The sequence below is a fragment of the Plectropomus leopardus genome, chromosome 20 (genome assembly GCF_008729295.1).
Source record: "Plectropomus leopardus isolate mb chromosome 20, YSFRI_Pleo_2.0, whole genome shotgun sequence".
NCBI lineage: Eukaryota > Metazoa > Chordata > Actinopteri > Perciformes > Serranidae > Plectropomus > Plectropomus leopardus.
The window spans coordinates 11390228-11408801 of NC_056482.1; the positions used below are offsets into that span (position 1 = coordinate 11390228).

Consider the following 18574-nt stretch of genomic DNA (forward strand, 5'->3'; position numbering starts at 1 on the left):
CTACCAATTTAGTTTTTCTCTTCTTTAAAGTTGCGGGTGGCAGATGGAGAAGAATAGTCAAAGTTGGAGCAAAAGAGGCTGAGAAATTCTGACTTGTAGTACATTATGATTCAAGCCCCAAAACCGCTCCAGAAACGGCTGACTTTCCCACAATGCAACAAAATGCCCATGATTTACCCTCAGTTTGATAATGATGACAGCAGACCTTTGGGTTTGTGTTTTTGTGTGTGTGTGTGTGTGTGTGTGTGTGTGTGTGTGTGTGTGTGTGTTTTAAATGCATGAGTGCCCATTTACATCATTCTGTGTCCCCTCCCTTAATTCTGAGGTTTTTGGGGGTCTGTGAATGCCACACAGGCAGAGCTCTCCCTGAGGTCTTTATTTCATCAGTAGCAGTTTGTGACTAACAGGGTGGATAATTGATCTGTCGATCAGTTCAGAGCTGATCAGATTGATGGATGGGAGGATCAGCTGCTGCGAGTAAATGCAAACTTTTAGACCCAGTACAATAAACAGTAAAGTGTCACTTTCAAAGTGCCTCACAGACTGCTGCTCCGTCTGTACCCAGAGTACACTCTCTGCTCCAAGAGTGTGATGCTATGAATAACAGAACGTTACATATATTTCAACAGTGCTCTTAATGATCAGTCTAGCACCAAAAATAGAAAATTTATTTGTGGCGGCAGATGTCTTGATCATGGCAGGCTGCCACAAATAAATGAATGTGTGGAAAAACCCGTTAATTATTAATACTGCCCATGATGAGTAAACAAATCTTCATATGTGAAGTGGATTTATGTCCCTTTATGGGTTTTATATCTGACAAATTGAGCATACAGGTATATGCATTTTTCTAACATTGTTAGGCTCATTGGCCTTTAAGAAATGTTATTTTGCAGAAATTGAAGTTATCAGATTCTGTATGCCTAACTGCTTATTATGTGGGAATAAGTTGCATAAGACCACCTTAGGAGAAGATTTTATATGTTTTATTTCCATTCCACTTCATTATTGCAAGCACAATAACAGCTTCCACTTAAGCCGGATGTAGCAGTTGGACACATACGCAATTATCTACGCATCTGACAGAAGTCTTTGTATTCAGTGATTTTTATCCACTGCGTTCGCAGCGTTTCCTGGCAGGGAAGTAGTGTTGAATATGCCACCTTTCTGCGACGACTTTCCCAGTGGGAGCCCGGCATCATGATGTTGACTGCCAGACCCCCTGCTGTATTTCTGCCTACCCCAGAGTCTCCTCCATGGACTGAAGGAAAAGCACAAAAGTGATTAGCAAGCCGCTGGCGGGGAGGAGGGTGGGCCGTCTGAAAAATGAATCATAGAGAGGGAAAGACAGCAAGACAGACAGACAGACAGACTAACAGAGATAACAGAATACATAAAGACTGATTCATGGAGACAGTAAGGGAGTGGGGGGTCAAATTTATGTGACTGTCAAATAGCAGATAAGTAGTTCAGAGGGAAGATGTGGGGAAAGAGAAGTAAATAGGGGATTAAAAAAACACAGATAGGGAAAAGGACATGGCAGAGATAAAGGCTGGGAGATATGGAGACTCAGTTAAATGATAAGTAAGAAAAAGTAAAAATGAAAGACTGAGTAATTAGACAAAAGACAAAGAAAAATACCAAAGAAATGAAGCGACAGCAACAGGGTGTCACGTATTTAAAAGGAAGAAAGGAAAGAAATGGAAAGAGATGAAAAAGGTTTCTCGGAAGGCGTGCTGTAGTAGAATAAGCCAAGAGCAAAAAAAGAAGAAAAAAAAACAAAAAACGTCATGTTAAAAATGGCGTTGAGAGTCAAAACAGTCCACTTCCCCTGTTTTACTGTAGTGAGCCAGCTCTGCCTGCAGTCAGACTGGGTGGCAGGGAGACGCGACCACTTGTCGCTGCCTCAGACCGATTTCAATCTCCTCCAATGTTATGCCCCTCCCAAATAACAATCCATTTCTGACTGCCGTGCTTTTCCTCTGTTTGAAAACAGAATGCAGTGTGAGAGCGCGCCGCTAACGCTGTGTTCCCCTCTTCTGCTCGTTCCCACATGATTTTTCACCAGCCAACACCTGACTGTTTATCAACATGGTTCTAGCATGCTGTGTGGCATGTAAATATGGATTTTTGTGAGATAGGGAAAGAAAAAAAAAAGATTTAATGGCATTTCATGAAAGTCTGTTTTCAGTTTTAAGTGGCGATATATTATGTATGATAGGTAATGCTACGGGGGGTATTTCATTCAGTGTTTGTATTTCTCTTCCTGAGTAAAATTTGGAGATAATTCCAGAAATTTATGGGTGTTTGTTTTAAGTAATAAAACCACAGCTGAAAATCTGATAAAAATGATTAAATCCTGCAATCTCTAGAGCCAATATTATTATTATTTTTTATTTCTCCCAAGAACTCTGGCTAATCTGCGGCACACTCAGCAGCTCTGTTCTGTTATCTACCCATTTTTCTTTCCCCGTTCTATTACCAGAAACACATTTTAGGCTGTCCTTGCCATGAGAGGACACTGCTGTTTTTGTAAATCGTGTTAAACAGTGTCCTCGTGCAGAAAACAGAAAAAAAAAAGTTGGAGGGGAAAAGCTGAAAACAGTTCAACCTGTATATAGTGTGGTCTTAACTTCTGTGTTACATAACTGGGTCTTATTTTAAAGGGCACTCCAGCATTGCTTTAATAGTCAAGCCTGATTCTAAATAATGTAAGTACAGAAAGGGTTTAATATGTATGAGGAGGTTAGAGATCCATAATACACATCATTTTTGATCATTATGGCTTTTTGCTGTATCTTGTCTGAATGTCTCCCGAAAATCACCATTGTGTGACTACAAGGTCTCGCACCCTCCAGCCCAATACTTTTCATTATGCAGTCGCATGAGCACTGAATGGCTCATTAGTAGTGGGCGAGATAAACGCCTCGTCAGCATGGCGGCCACTTATGCTCATATCAACATGCCCGCTGTCTGCGCAGATAAGGCCTGGCATTATGTACTCTTATCTCTAGGTCTGTCTACCCATGGTTGACCCTGGGGTCTGCACAAACACAGGAAATGTACCTGGGCAGAATTTGGAGGGAAAAGTCTTGCTGGATTAGCTGACTCACCTAAGACTTTAAGTCAAAGGTGCTCAAAGTAGGGAGGGTTTCCGATCTCTGGCAAAACAAAGTATTTCACCTCATATGTCTTCATTTAATTGAAACTTCATTCACCAGTGACTTTAACTAATGAGGGTATTATTATGCAGGGCAGAATCAGCCCCTTAATCTGTCCATGGCAGAATAGCTACGGACAAAATGTTCTCAGCGAAAATGTCAGCTCAAATGCTTCGTGTCATGTTTTTGCACAAACTAAAGCCTTTGAACTTTTCTCATGCCCTAAAGGAAATCCCAACAAACCTCAAAATAGCATTTTAGAGCATTCTAATGCAATTTTGTTGTAAGTACTTCAGAAAAACAGCATTTTTCCTCCAGAAAACGTCTTTCTGCATGCACATATTCAGATTGCTAAAGTGGTCAGTCCTGTGTAGTGTGCAGTTAAGTGTTGTATAATGGCAGAGCCTCTTGATTCAAGCACTGGGTGGGTAGTTTTCCTGTTGATTCAGGTGCCACACCGGTCAATCTGTATTTAGAGAGCTGGAATCTTTCTCTGTCTGTCTGACTCTGTGTGTGTGTGTGTGTGTGTGTGTGTGTGCACGCTCACTGTGTGTGCGTGTCTGATGCGATGAGAGAATCCTTGCTGAGTTTGGACACTGGGTTTTTCCATTTGGAGTATTTTTTGTGATATGTTAGAAAGCAGACTTTGTGACTCAAAGAAAAAGCCTTGGGACATCTGACAGGTTATTTTAATCTGCTCATGCACTGTAACTACAACAAATCCAACAGTCAAACTCGGGATACTTAATCTTTTCACAGACGCTGGAGGGGATGAAGTTCTACTTGTCAGAGAACTCTCCCAAGTCCAGACACTTCCATTAGTTAAATAGTGAAAATGAAATCATAAACTTGAAGCTGTCTCCAATCTTTCTATGAGATAATTCAAAAACCTTTATGTTCTTAGAGGCCCGGTAGGTTTTTTGTGACCATATAAATTCTAATATATATAATTGTACTCTTTGAACTGCGTAGAAAATATACATTTTTTGGTACCTCAACTAATCGTAATAGAAAATAGGCTTCTTATACTGGTGTCAGCAGCATCAGAAAACAATATTTGGTTGTTTTCTGGAGTGTGAGAATAATAAAAGAGCCGTCAGTCAATTTAGTGATTGCCTCTCTGATCCGGCATATTGCATTTTGGAGTTCTGTCGTTCTTTCTTTCGTGTAAACTTGGCTCATGTATTGTACTTTTGACTTCACTCACTTTAAATATGTCCAATAAATCACAGAGCCTTCATTACTATGCCGCCCTCGTATCGGAAAGCATTAATATTTACTGGCAAAAATCAGTCAAGAAAAACGAGCTAATCTCTGTTGGTTCTCCACGAAGCATATGTTGTGCAAAGCTACATCAATCTTGAATGATTGGGAGCAACCACTGTGCAATGAATCTCTAAAGCTTCAATCTGCTCCAGTTGCACGCAGTTAGCATGAAACTTGCTAAATTAGTCTGTCTATCCACCAATTAACACTGAGATGATTAATTGTGTTTTGCTAGTGCTCTTTCAGTGTATTCACGGAAAAACTATACTTATATATGAATGGAAAAGATGCACTATACCCAGTAACTGATGTTGTCTGGCATATAACAGATCACCTGAACATGCACACAAGGCGTCAACATAAAAGTGATGGTATATTTTCCATGCGTGCAGCTTCTGTTTGCTTACAGAGAACCACAATCCATACAATCAAATTTACGTGCAACAAAAAAATTATGAATGCATAATTGCCATAGCAGCAGACAGGGCATAGAGTGAGTGAGCGAACGACGGAGGAAGTGAGCCATAGACCTTCCATGCGCCACCGTTGGAATTGTTGTTCCGCTGGCTTCCGACAACGATGAGACGACGGCCGAATGGCTCCCAGAGGTGTAAACAGAACTAGTGTGAAGACAGGCTGTCTCCAGACCCGCTATCACATCCTCAGTTCCTCTCCAGCAAACATTCGACGCCGGACTTGGCACACACGAAAAAGTCGTCAGCCATTAAACTGACAAGACTAATCAGCAAAATTTTTTGGAACAGAATTTCAGGACTTAGGAGAGGGAGGTGAGATGGTCAGGAAGCTTGTGTGTTGTATGGAGTGTGTTATGTGTAGTATGCAGGGGTGAGAGGCCAGGGGACAGTGCAGGCCCCTGCAGAGCACTGATAAGGGCTTGTTTACCTTCCTGTGGATGGTCAGGCCTCAATCTGCAGTTGCGGAAACGCCGGGACAATAGGTGTGTGTGTATATGTGTGTGCGTGTATGTGGAGTCAAGAGAGACTCGAGCCAGCCTTGAAGCTCCCCTTTCCCTCTCCGGCTAACTCTGATAGGACCGCTGACCCCTCCCTACCCCCTTCCCCATCATGACTCCGTCGCCCGACCCTGGACACAAACAGTTTACTCTACCCCGAGGGACCAAGGGAGACAGTTGGTCTTGACGTTGTCTGCTGTCAGAATTTCCCCTCCTGTTTTTTTTCCCCTTCTTTCATTCTTTCTTTCAACTGCAGCCATGCACTGTAGCTTCAAGTTCTGCAACTCCCCCTTTTGCATCTAAACTCCAGGCAAGTAGCTGATGCTCTTTTCCACAGTGACTTACAATGAGGGAAGGCATGAAAGACAGGGCATGAAATCAAGTCTGCCTGCTTGCTCGCCTGAGGTGAGTGAAAAGGCAGCTTGTTATTGGGCCGCAGGTACTCAATCCCTTGAATCTAAATCAACATTTAGTTAAGGTGTGATAGAAATTTAAAATTCAAGGCCTTACTGCTGCTTTTCAGTACTCCACAATGTCGGCACGGCACTGATTCTCAAAGTTGGTGCAACAGTGATACGGACCGGTCTTATATTTACTGGCAGAAGTAGCTTGCCAACGGAAGGACAACCGGCAGTAGCGCTAACCTCAAAGCTCATCCACCATAAACAGCATAAATTACAGCATAAACAATCTCAGCAGAAATCTAACTTCAGTAGTATCAAGATTTTTAAGAAGCCTATAGCCTCTTGAATAATGACGCCATACATTGGTGCGCTGTCCAGATGGAGGGCAGGTAGCTGGATGCAAAGAATACCAGCGCTGCACATATCATTTATGCAGTACAAAGCTGTTTCAATTGATCCAACTGAAAAGAAACAAGGGCCACCTAAAGCCAGCTTCAGTCTGGAGGAGCAGAATCGACTAATGTCAGACGTTTATGTAAAAGCGTTGTGTTAAACATAACATGTACAGAGTTGAATTATAATGGACAGTAATGCCTTTGTACATTTACTCATCTGGTCAAAAAGAAGACGGCAGTCATTTCAGTCGTAGACCCAGCTGCTAATGTTAGTAGGCCTGGAGGACAAGGTAATGTGTAATGTAATGTGTATTGAAAATTGTGTCCATACAAGGCAAATTGGTCAAGCTGTGGGAAAAATCACTTTTGTTTATGTTGTATTTATTGGCAGCCTAGACGTTTATAAAACTCTTTTACATAGTCACCCTCCTGCATTTCCTATTCACACAGTAAATGGATTTATCACTCCTTGCCCCCCGTCTGAATTTCATGTGTCATCATAGTCACGTGATTGCAAACAAGCTAATGATGAAATGGCCTTTTTCCAAGAAGCGACTTTGTGTTAGATTTAATTTTAGTTAAAATTAGTAGTTTTTTATGTCTGCTGACCAATCACATGCTGACACTCTAGAAGATGTTCAAAACAAGAAGTGATAATCAGATACTTATATATACCGTAAGAATGAAAAATGAACGTTGCCTCTACATGTACATGCTTCTGCTTTTCGTGCAGTTGTAGACAGTCAGGAGCCACAGTGTGCCATTTTAAAGACACAGGATGTGACTTCTCAATTATTATTGTCTCACTTTGTCATATATAACTTGTGTGTTGACTTAGTGCTCATGTAAGTGACAGGGGCGACAGCAGTTTCATCTTGTTGGTGAAGGCATTCTGTCACCACTTCGCTCTCAGCCACTCGAGGCTTTCTTTCTTCTTGCAGCTCCTCTCTTTCTCTCCACTCACAGAAAGAGAAAACTCATTCCAGCTTTGCGGGAGGAGTTAAAACAGATTCTTTTTCCTTATCACCATAATGTTAACAGAGAGTGTAACAATGACGTGATTGCAACCCTGAAGTTGGATTATGGGCTGTTAGCATAATGTGATGCTTGTGGGCTGGAGCTGTGAGAGCACTGCTCACATATCCTACAATGCATTTTTGGCCTCGCTGATGCCTCAGTGAGTGCCCACGTTATGAAAACCTATTTCCTAGAGCATTCATAACAATAAAATGCCAGTTGGTCCACCCAACTTAGAAATTTACGTGTTCTGTTTTTGCATACTTGAAAGCTACTTCACATTTATTGCAAATTTAGTGATGATTGGACAATCAGTGAGCAGTGTTTCATTATTGTCTTTTAGAGACGGTTTGCATACTGGTAAAGTGGTGCATGTGCTCCCATTAGCATGTCGTGACAGTTGCTTGGACTTGTTGCTTTTGTCTTCAAGCATTTCTGAGGGAAAAAAAAGCAGCTGAAGAAGAAGAAATTCAGGACATAAGCACTGTGTGGGGCTACTTTGATCCCTAATAATGATAAATCACCTCAAAGTCTCCAGTAACGCCCATGCACAGCCACTGACCCCAGTGCAGCTATGGTAAGCTCTGCATAATTATGTGGACAGTGAAACTTCATTTAGGAAGTTCAGGTTGGCATCCTGAATTAATTACTTTTTTACAGAGTGTTTTAATTTAAATCTAGAGACAGTGGAGATAGCACTTTAATGCACACATGGACAGTCGCTCACCGGGATGATGCTTGTCAGAGCTGTAGTCCATAAATCTTTTAGTTGATTTTGTCCAGCCAGCTATGGGAATGACTATAATTAATACCACAATGATAAAATGTGAGACACATCCCAAGCACAACTGGTCAGGCTCAGCTCTAGACTGGAATCTGCTTTTTAGTCTGAGCTCTAATTCATTCCACAACCACGAGACTCAGATGCACTTCAGATTCTGCTGTGCGTAGTTCACATGTGCTAATGTTAGCATGATAACATATTAGCATGAAGCACAAAGTTATCAGAAGTGAGTTAAACTCAACAAAGTAGACCCAAAGGCTGATTGAAGCTAGGTTTGGGCTGATGAATGATGCCATAGTCCAGGACATGGTACCCCATCCACCCCTCACCAACACTGGGGCACTGGTTTGTAGTGGCACTGTTGCCAGATGGGTGATATGGCACCCTTTTTAGCAACCAAGTTGTTGCGGTGGTGAAGATTTGCCACAGTCATTGATCAATATATATCCACCCACATTCTTTAATTATATATACTGCAGTTCTATGTGGTCTCTGTAAATTCAAACATTTTTGCGGATCCGTGAACACAGTGGAACTTGTGTTTTTTTTCCCCTTAGCAGCAGTTTTAGGAGTTTGAGTCTCGGGGTGGATAACTGATCTGATGATCTGTTAAGAGCTGATTAGATGGATAGATGAGAAGAGCAGCTGCTGCAGAGGCGGGTACAAGTGAACTGAATGACTAACCAAATATATATTCCAATAGCGCTTCTATTGAATGGTCCAGCTCCAAAAATATTAAATGGATAAGTGGTGGCAGATGTTTTGGTGAGCCGTGTGAGTGTGTGAAACCCTGTTGTCCATCATGATCACTGTGGACATTGTAATATGCAACTTGAGCAGACATGGCCCAAGCCTAATTGAAACAGATAATAGTTCATGTCCAGCTGATCCTGTGATGCCCTAAAATGGTCACAGTGGTGGTGCTGCCTTAATGGTGCTATGCACAATTGAACACATGCGGAAAACAGATGTCTCTGATTTGGTGAGCTAGTCTCATATCTTTTTCATGCCATGGAGGTTAGAAAACAGAGCAGAGAGACCCTGGACATGCAAAGATACCAGATGGGTTTTTTGTTGTTGTTTTTGTTAGTTTTGGCTCAAGGATGCTGGAGATAACCAGGAGATTGCTGAAGGCAGTTTTAAGTGCATCATATTGTAAGTTATTCATTGCTTCCAGATATTGGCTCAGTCCACCAAAATGTGTTTTCTCCAAAAGCTGCTGCAATAACAGCATATTGGCCATCATCGATTTTGGCTGCATTCTCGCTGGTCTCGATTTTGTAAGCATTCGATCACTTAGTTTGCTATGATATTTTTAATATGTATCCGGTTAATTAAAAGTGCCTATTAAGTCTGGTAATTTGGCCATTTAGTGTTGTTATTTTGGGTATTAGCAGGAATCTATTGAGGTGTACACATTCAGTAATACCTGTTTAATAGAATTTGCATGAAGAAAGATCAAAGATCAAATCTGATTACATGAACTTTCCATGATATGAGCCCATTTTCTGTCCTCTCAATGTTCCCTCATGCTTTCTACTCACATCTTCCCCTCATACCTAACATCTTAATGGAAATCATCAACATCCATAAACATGTCTTCTCGTGGAATGGGAAATGGAGGGGACTGATATAAGTAGATGAAGAGGACAGGGAATGGAATGGCTCTTCTATACCTCATTTACCAGCAAACCGCTTAGCGAGGCCATTGGCATTTCCGGGGTCAAGAGAGCAAAATGAATGTTCTTCATATCCTATGGTGACTCGTAAAAAGGGGACCAGTGGCACACGCATGTACGCACACACTCACACACGCGTGCACAGTCTTACGCAGTCAGTGTGATTTATACCAAGACCTCTTGGGCGACAGTCATGGGCCGTTGACTCTGTCACAGCAGAACAAGAGAGAAATAACTTTATGGATGTGGATATTGAGCAACAGACATTAACACAGAGGGCCAAAATAACAGGAAACCAGCCTTGACCTCTGGGGCGAGGGAGGGAAAAAAGAGATGGCAAGGGAGCATGGATGGCTCTCCATCTCGATTTGCTAGAAAAGCTGCAGTCCAAAGCCGAGCAGACTAAGAAACAGTGAAGAGGTCGTTCCAGGAATGATACACCCCCCTCAATTCCCCTGATTAGTACCAAATGTGTCCTTGATTTGACAATAAAATACAACTAAAAAGGGGTAAAAAAAAAAAAAAAAGGTTTTAATGGGACACAAACAAAAGATGCATTATTTCCAAAATTTGCAACACTAAGAAGTATCTTGGATACTGTGAAGTGACAAGCTAATTCTAAAAATGTGATCAAATTAAAATAATATCTCATCAGCTGCTCTTTTTCCATCAGTGATAATGCAGTTCAGAGCTGTTATGAACAGATGAATGAATTGAACAAATGACTAAGAGTTCATAATACCAACCGGCTTTCATTGTGGGGACAACAAAAACAGGAGAAAAAGCTGATTATGTAACATGTTCTTGCTCCATCTTTTCTTGCTGTTTTTCCACTGCATTCATCACTTTCTATCCCATTTTTTCTCTATCTCTGTCCATTCTCCTCCACCGTCAGTGATGAAATTGCCTCAACCAAAGTCTTTGATTAGTGCTACTTCTATATAAGGCACATCCTGTTGACCTTTCAAACTTTGCAATTTCCTTTTAACCCTTTCCTCTTTTTTTTTTCTCATCTCACTTGTTTGACTCTACGTCTCCTCTCTGAGGGATTATGGCCGCCTGGGTAAACAGACCAAATACATCATAAAAGTCAGTGGAGCGGTATGTCATGCAGCATTTACTAAATTAGTTGTTTCTGTTATGATATCAGTCTTGCCCGCTTATATGCCTCAGCACCAGCTGTTTTGGGGGTGATTGAGGCGTGCACACAGTAGTGGATGCTTAGGCATATATTGCTTATATTCATCTTGCTGTAGATATGCTTATCTAAGGCTTAGGTACAGGATAGAGTAGTTCTGACTGATCCCAAGGTTTCCAACACATTTGTTTATTTGCAGTGCCTGGCCAAAATATCAGCCTCTATGTTCATATGTGGATTTTTTTATTTTTGGAGTTGGACCATTGGTTAGGAGCGCTGTTGTAATATATATTTATCATTCAAATATTCAGAGCATCGCATACTTGGAGCAAAGACTGTACTTTGGGACGCAGGAGCAGAATGCCAGGCACACTAAAAAAATGAAAATTAACTTTTATGTTATTCATAAAGAAATAGAAAGTTCTATTTCTTATAGCAACAATACTCATTTCATTTTAGTGTTCGTTGTTTTTATAACCTACTTTAAATGAAACCAGCTATGTACCCATGGAAACTGTGCAACCCATGGTCTAGCACTGGGTCTAAAAGTTTGCTTTCACTTGCCTCTACAGCAGCTGCTCCTCTAATTCATTGATCTGATTTGTAACATCTCTGATCAATCTGACCAAAAACTGATTGATCTGCTCTCCACCCTGCGACTCAAACTCAACAAACTGCTGCTGAGAAAAAACTTCTGCCTGCACTGTATCCTCAGACTTACAAAAACCTACAAATTCAGAGAGGGGACACAAATGGACTCATGCAATAGGAACAACAGAAAGTATTGTTAATCTGCCCACCCCCACTCCCCCAGTTTCTCTGTGGTAAACACTGTGATCCCATGCCATGAGAGCTCACTCCAAAGTAAAGGTGGGCTGTGTTGAGCAAATCCAGATGGGAGACCATAGCCCATTTTACACAGGGATCGTGCTACAGGGCTGTAATGAAGTTCCCTCTTTTTACTGCATCTGCACTTTTACACAGAACCAACTGATGGCGGCATCATTACACTCTAGTGTGTGATTATACACTGCATCGTGTCATCCTGCAATTAAAGGAGGCATGATGAGTGTGATGTTTAACACACGAGCCTCTTGCGGGACCTAAAACATGTGAGTCGGCAACACAGTCATTTACACTCTGTTATATGGTGGCTGATGTCGTTCTCTGCTCGATGGGGTTAGGAGCTTGCGAATCTCATTGTTTTCCCAGTTTGCGCACATTTACGCATGGTGTTCCTCTTCTTTGTATTAACTGCTGTGCTAACAGCTGCTTTTTAAATCTCTTGCGGCGTGTCGCATGCATAAATACGTCTTTGAAACGTATTTCTGACCCCGTTTTGGGGCTGTTATTACCTCTGTTCCTGGCTTAGAAGTGAGACTACTATTTGAAAATGCGGTGTAAATACGACTTCTGTCAGCCATGATGGTTGCCACCAAGACTGCAATGCTGCAGGACTCCCACAATGCCCCAGTCAGACCCTTTCATCTCTAATCAACGAAAGGGAGATGGTTCAGGAAAGAGATCCCTGATTGAGTTGGAAAAGATATCTGACCCTCTACACTATATTCTCCTCTGTTCTTGAGGAAAGAGGAAGTTTGCTGGAGAATATTTTGTCCCTGCCAACTTCAGGCTAAAGCAGGATTGTGCACGCACATGCTCTAAATGTAACACAATAGAACACACACACACACACTCATAGACCAGGTCAAACACCAGGCATTTATACCCAACCTCATCCATGACCGCACAGCCTCGGCTCGATTAATTCAGCCTCCAGAGACATGGATCCCCAGGTTAAACAGCAGGCTCATAGCAGAGAGCAGAGTGAGCAGGCTTGATGAATGACTGCAGCCCGGTATCCTGACATGTCTGATAAACGTGAACCGGCAGATTCGTTTTTAAACAATGTAGTCCTACCCACACATTTAACATCCATACTCTGAGACCAGGGAGAAGCTTTCAGAATGACTAATAACAAATTTAGCCCCTTTCAGACAAAAAATCTGTGGCATCGCTGGGTTCATCCATCTTTTAAATAGTGGTCTTCATTCATGTGCTATGCATGTCCAAATATGACAGGATTGTTGTGGAAAGAGCCATAATCTCACACTATTTGGCATTTTCATACTCCATAATACAGGAATTTGGGTATTATGTTGGAGGCAAGGGATTATGTAGTGGAACTTGATTTTATGCTGCTGATGCTGCTTAACCGTTTGCACTTGATTTCTTTCAGCCTCAAGTCAGACATGTGATCCAACGGAGGTTAATGACAACCCATGGGTGTACGTGAGCGAGATGCTAATTGGATGTTGGACTAGCTTCATCACAGAGGACAAGGCAGAGGTCCACATCCTTAACCTGAACTTTGCCGCCACGGTAAGCATGTCATGGTTGCAGAAATGAGATGCTGAGGAGCTAGTGCTAATTATGTAAAAGTCAAGAGGTGAAAAATCAGCGGGATAGCGAGTAAAATGTAAGACGTTATGCTATAAAAATAGAAATATTATAACTGAAAAACAATACTAACTTGTATAGTGGAGGTGATATTCAGCAGGCAAATGAAACCTGCTCAGTAGACCAGATGACATATGCAAAGCTGAACTGCAAGAGAATGTAGAGAGTTAAAATGCAGCACAATCAGCTGTATAGCTATCCATCAAGCTGACACCACGCACCACCTGTCATTGAAAACCAATACCTTGGCCTGTCATTGGTTTGTCATCATTCAGTAATTAAAGGTCCTTTTCAGTGCACAGTACAGTATGTCACACCTAAAATGAAGAAGCAGTGTGCTGGTCTATCCATTTCACACATTGTATGAGTTGTACACCTTTTAAACCGCAAAATAAGTCTGTCATTGTTACAAACAAAGGGATCAGTTTTAATTCAGAGTGGTAAAAATAAAGGTGTAAATGACAGAATGAATGATGGCTGAACTGCATTTAGCTACTGTAGTTACAGGGTCTTGGTATTGTGCATGTTGGCTCACTCACAGCTTATTAACACATTTAAGCAGAGCTCAGTGTTGTTGGTTAAAACTGCTTTTTTTACTCTGACAAGTAAAAAATAATGGCTTCTGTGGAAAAGGCATTCAAAAGCTGAAATGCTAAGGCAACACAGATGATCTGACAGAGATTGACTGATAGCTCCCCTCTGTATATACTGAGGCTAATTGCAAACAAGGAGCAGATGTGTGGGCAGGTGAGTGGGTCATGTGATGAGCTGAGGCAGGAAAGTGATGGTCGGCAGGCAGGAGAAAAAATGGCAGCTTCAAAATGACCTAATGGGAGGTTGGTGTGCACAGCATAGAGATTAATTACATCCACTAGAGTCAGAAGTGGCAATAATTCAAGGAGTAACTCCGCTGATATTACACATCACAGTCTGCTTACAGGTCAAAGAGTATTATTGCATATGTTAAAAAGTAGGAGACTGACCATTGTTCCGATGACCCAAAATTCTGATGCTGTTAGTCTGAAAAACTTACTGAAAGCTCATTTCTGCAAGAGCCCATTATCCCTAAACCACACTGCCATTGCTCCAAAGTTCCATGTTTCCAAAAATACACTCTTCCTGCAGTTAAACAACCTGATCACCTGAAAAAATGTTTGCATTGTACATTTCTGTAAATCACAGATGTGTTACATGTGTCAACAGTGCTATGGTGAATGTGTGGGCAAAAAAAAAAACACTCGGTTGTGGTTGGGAAAAGATCATGTTTTAACTTTATACCCCATGTTAGGTGGCATAAAAGTTGCTTGAAAAGCAGGGATGGATTGGTGAAAAAAAGGGGGTGACTGGCTGAAATCCTACTGGGAAACACTGCGAAGACTCTGATCAATGACTAAAACGTCCCTGAGAAATGCCGCAAAGGGTTGGTAAAAACATTTAGACTGATGGCTTAAATGCTGTTGGTAAACTGAAACCAACTGCAGGGATTGTGCATTTTTGGGAAAACAGGACCTTGGGTCAATGGCAGTTTGTTTTGGGGATATCAGGCTGTCAAAGAAATTGACTTTTGGTCTATTGGGACATTTTGTCGGATTAACAGGGCTTTGGTATTTTAGGCTGTCAGAACAACAGCATAGCACCAAAGAAGTCGACAAAAGCCTGTGAAAAATCTTATAATCTGGTGAATAATAAGAAATAAGTGAGCTCACCAGACCTCTATCACTAGCTCTTCACTTCTACTTGAGGCTAGCTGTTCAAGACTGCAGTAGCTGCTACTATCGTAACGCACCAGAATCTCTTTCTGAACTTTCTGAGGTCAAGTTGCATTGACAGTATTGTAGGCCCAGATTTTGACAGGATAGATCAATGAGTAAAAGAATAATATTTTCATCCTTTTAAAAACCGTCTGTAGTCTGGTGCTCTTTTAGCTTTACTTTGTTTGATAATAGAGTTGTGCATTTTAATTTGTCGTTGTGCAAACTCTAACTGTAACCCTTAAAAAAATACAAAAACGTTCTTCTCACACTTTAAAATCTCAACACATCCATCACCAGCTTTTATCAGCCAAATAACCAGCTAAAGATGGCAGACCTCTCAGAAAGATTTCCCAACATACTACAGTTTTTTTTTTTTTTCCTGCACTAAACAGGCCTCGATGACAACCAGCTCTGCAAGTTTGTGTGTTCAAGAATTCCTTTTTCAGCTTAACAAACACAAACCATAATTGCAGATAGTGTATTGTGTCATTTTGATTGTGAAACTTTTAGCTTAGCAGACACTGGGAGGAACCTCTAGAAAACTTTTAATCTATATGTTGTTATTGCTTTGCCAGACTCCATTTTTCACTGTCCAACATTGTCGGTCAGTTCACATTAGTCATTTCTTTATCAGCATGCTCTGTTTGTTTGCCTCTTCTGTTTGTTCTCACTTAGACTTCTTTATGTAGTACTTTCACATAACTTGTGTTAAGCAACTGCTGTTTATTTATTGTCTCTTTTTATTTTTCACTCCATTGGCCATTCTTTTCCATTTGGTAGTGATTATGAGGAGGGAAGCAGATGTGCTCTGTGCAGTCTAGCTGAGGCACCATCACAGGATGGTGCAAAACAGCAGGATGTTCTCATTCACTGTTCAAACTTAGACCTACAAAAAGTAATGCACTGTATTTCCAATATCACCCCAAGTAATTGTGAGCCTGGAGGCTGTGTTAAAGTGACCTATGCTCTTGAGGCAGCGCATATCACGGGAGCTAGGGAATAAGTCAGGCGAAGAAGTATAAAGAGGTTAGAAGTCTGCTGAGGAGGAAGGTCAGGGTGGTGGAGGGGTTAAACAAACACAGGACTTTGACCCAGATGACTAAGATTAGTGTCCTGTGTGAAACCAAGAGTCAATTTTGAGTTATTTTAAGTGACATCAGTAAGCAGGCTGTTCTTATGCACCATTCGCGTGTATACCTATGAAAAGTAGCTATTGAACCGAATTTCCCACACAATAATTAACCAGTAATTTGTCTAAAACCCACTTATTGACCTGAAAATGGCTATGGTGACATGCACACCAATATTCTCCTATTATTCAGAATAGGACAATATTTGAAATTCGATACGGTCATGTAAATAGCACCTTCCATTTAAATATTGTGGATTAGCAGTTTTCCAAATTTAGCTTTTTTCAATTTAGACATGTGGGATATGCTGGTATTTTTGGGGTTTTAGGACCATTATTTTGGCATATACACAGCCAATCCGGAATATGCATCTTAGCTGGGGTTTTACCGTAGTGTGCAACACACGGCCTCTTATCTGCATGCAAAAAAAAATTGCACATTTCTGGTTGGAAGGAGAAAAACTCCTGATTTTAAACTTTGTGAAAGACTGAGATATTGATAGGTGTTTGGATGTACACAAATATCACAGCACAGACCCTTTTAAGAAGCTGAAGTAAGGAAAGAGAGAGTCCAGCAAGTCCAACACGGGTAGGAGACTGTGAAAAAATCCTTTTTGATCCAAAGAAGCAAAATGGCAAGGGGCTCTATTCTAATTTTGTATATTTTGACATTTAAAGGACATGTTACTGCACATAATCAGAGTATACACGGTAAACAGCTTAGTAGCAACATTGTCTTTCTCAGAATACGGGCAAAAACTGGACTATTTTGTGCATGTAAACATACTCAATGTGTCGTGTTGATGTAAAGAAAAAAGAATCATCGCTGAGCATCGTCACGTCACGTTAACTATGTTACATGGAACCGCCAGCCATGTTTCTCTCCATTAATGTAAACTAACCAGGAGGGGTCTATTTCATAATATATGAACCATGTGCATAGCTTTTTTTCTTAAGATATCATACAAACTGTCCTATGAGGATATGTTAATTACTAAGCCTTCCTGAATCCCTCACCCCTTTAAAATTAATAAAAGCTCTCAAGGTCATTTCCTTCAGTTGCCTTTAGGAAAGTTATAAAGAATCCTGTCATATTTTTTCTCTTAAGGGAAACCTTCAGCAGTGAGATAAGCTGGTTTATACAGTGGAAGTGTTTTTCTTTCAGAATTTTTTTTTTTGATTTGATGTTTAAGGATACTGATTTTTTTTGTGTGTGTGTGTGTTACACATACACATAAACGCAGGTCTCACAGATAACGGGTGTAAGATTTTGTCTTTTGTTTCATTTTAAGTAAGTGTGCAAACATTGTGCAAGCAGATGATACACTTTGCCAAAACAAGACTGGGTTATTGGCAAAAATGTTGCTGAACTGTTTTGCCAAGTCTTTAGTCTTGTTTTAATGCGCTGCAGTGTTACAGCAATATTTAATGGACTAGAAATCAGAAGGAAAAAGCTGTTTGATGACAAAACAGATTTAAAGCATATTAGGAGGGAACTGCTTCCCTCAGTCATCTTATTAGGCCTGAAGAGTAAAACCAGACACATTAACATCTGTGGGAGCAAAAGAAAAGACACATTTTCTGCAAAAAGTTTTTATAAATGATGGTCTAAGAAGTTGTTTCACCAAATGTTATAAATTGGAGTGGGGGTTTGTGGGAGTTTACAAAAGGAATTTGGCTCAGGATCTGTTGTGATGCAATGGATGTTGTACAGAGTTTGCATATCCGGTTCTCTTGTGGGACTATAAGTGGATGTTTTATCAAGTGAAAGAAGAAAGTGGACAGAAGATCTACTAACACAGAGTCCTTATCTGCTCTCGACTGTCTGTTTAGAGCAGATTTTTCTTGTAAACACTGAAGAAGGGGAACGTCTTCATCTCTTGCCAAACTGTCCAGTCAGAGGGGAGGTTTGCTCTTGCCTCCCCCTTTCTTTGTCCTTTCCATTTTCTTATCACCTTCTTCCCCATCTCTTTTGTGTTTCATACTGATTTACAACCTGCCAGAGACGGTTGACTCTCACAGTTTGACCGCACAGAGAATTATGGAGGGAGCATCAAGGGGCTGCATAGGCCAGGAGAATTCATAGGGAGGAGCTGCTTGCACAGGGCCCATTGATGTCACACACTGGCTTGGGTAGTCAGGGCCTTGGCATGAGGCCGAGACTACCAACGGAGCCAATTCAAGTTAAGGGAGAGAGCCAAAAGAATAACTGGAAACTGCATCAGCAGAGGCCCTTCAAAAAATGCTCTCGAGAAAAAAAAAGAGAAGTCTGAAAAGGAAAACAATTGTATCTTGAAAGCACAGGAAGAGAAGTAGAAAGGTGAGTGATCAGGGTCAGCAGCAGTCATGATTCAGAGTTCAAAATGAAAGAATGAGAGTCACAAAAGGATGAAGGAGGGGAGGCAAGACAGAGA

General features: G+C 41.1%; 1 protein-coding gene across 3 annotated transcripts in view; it reads left to right on the plus strand.

The window, feature by feature from the left end:
- Positions 1-18574, plus strand: part of eng (endoglin) — a 48822-nt gene that overhangs the window by 5828 nt on the left and 24420 nt on the right. For all 3 annotated transcript variants that reach the window (XM_042509603.1, XM_042509604.1, XM_042509605.1), the window contains exon 3: positions 13057-13199. In XM_042509603.1, coding sequence (XP_042365537.1) covers positions 13057-13199 — 143 coding nt within the window. The remainder of the gene's footprint in view (positions 1-13056; positions 13200-18574) is intronic.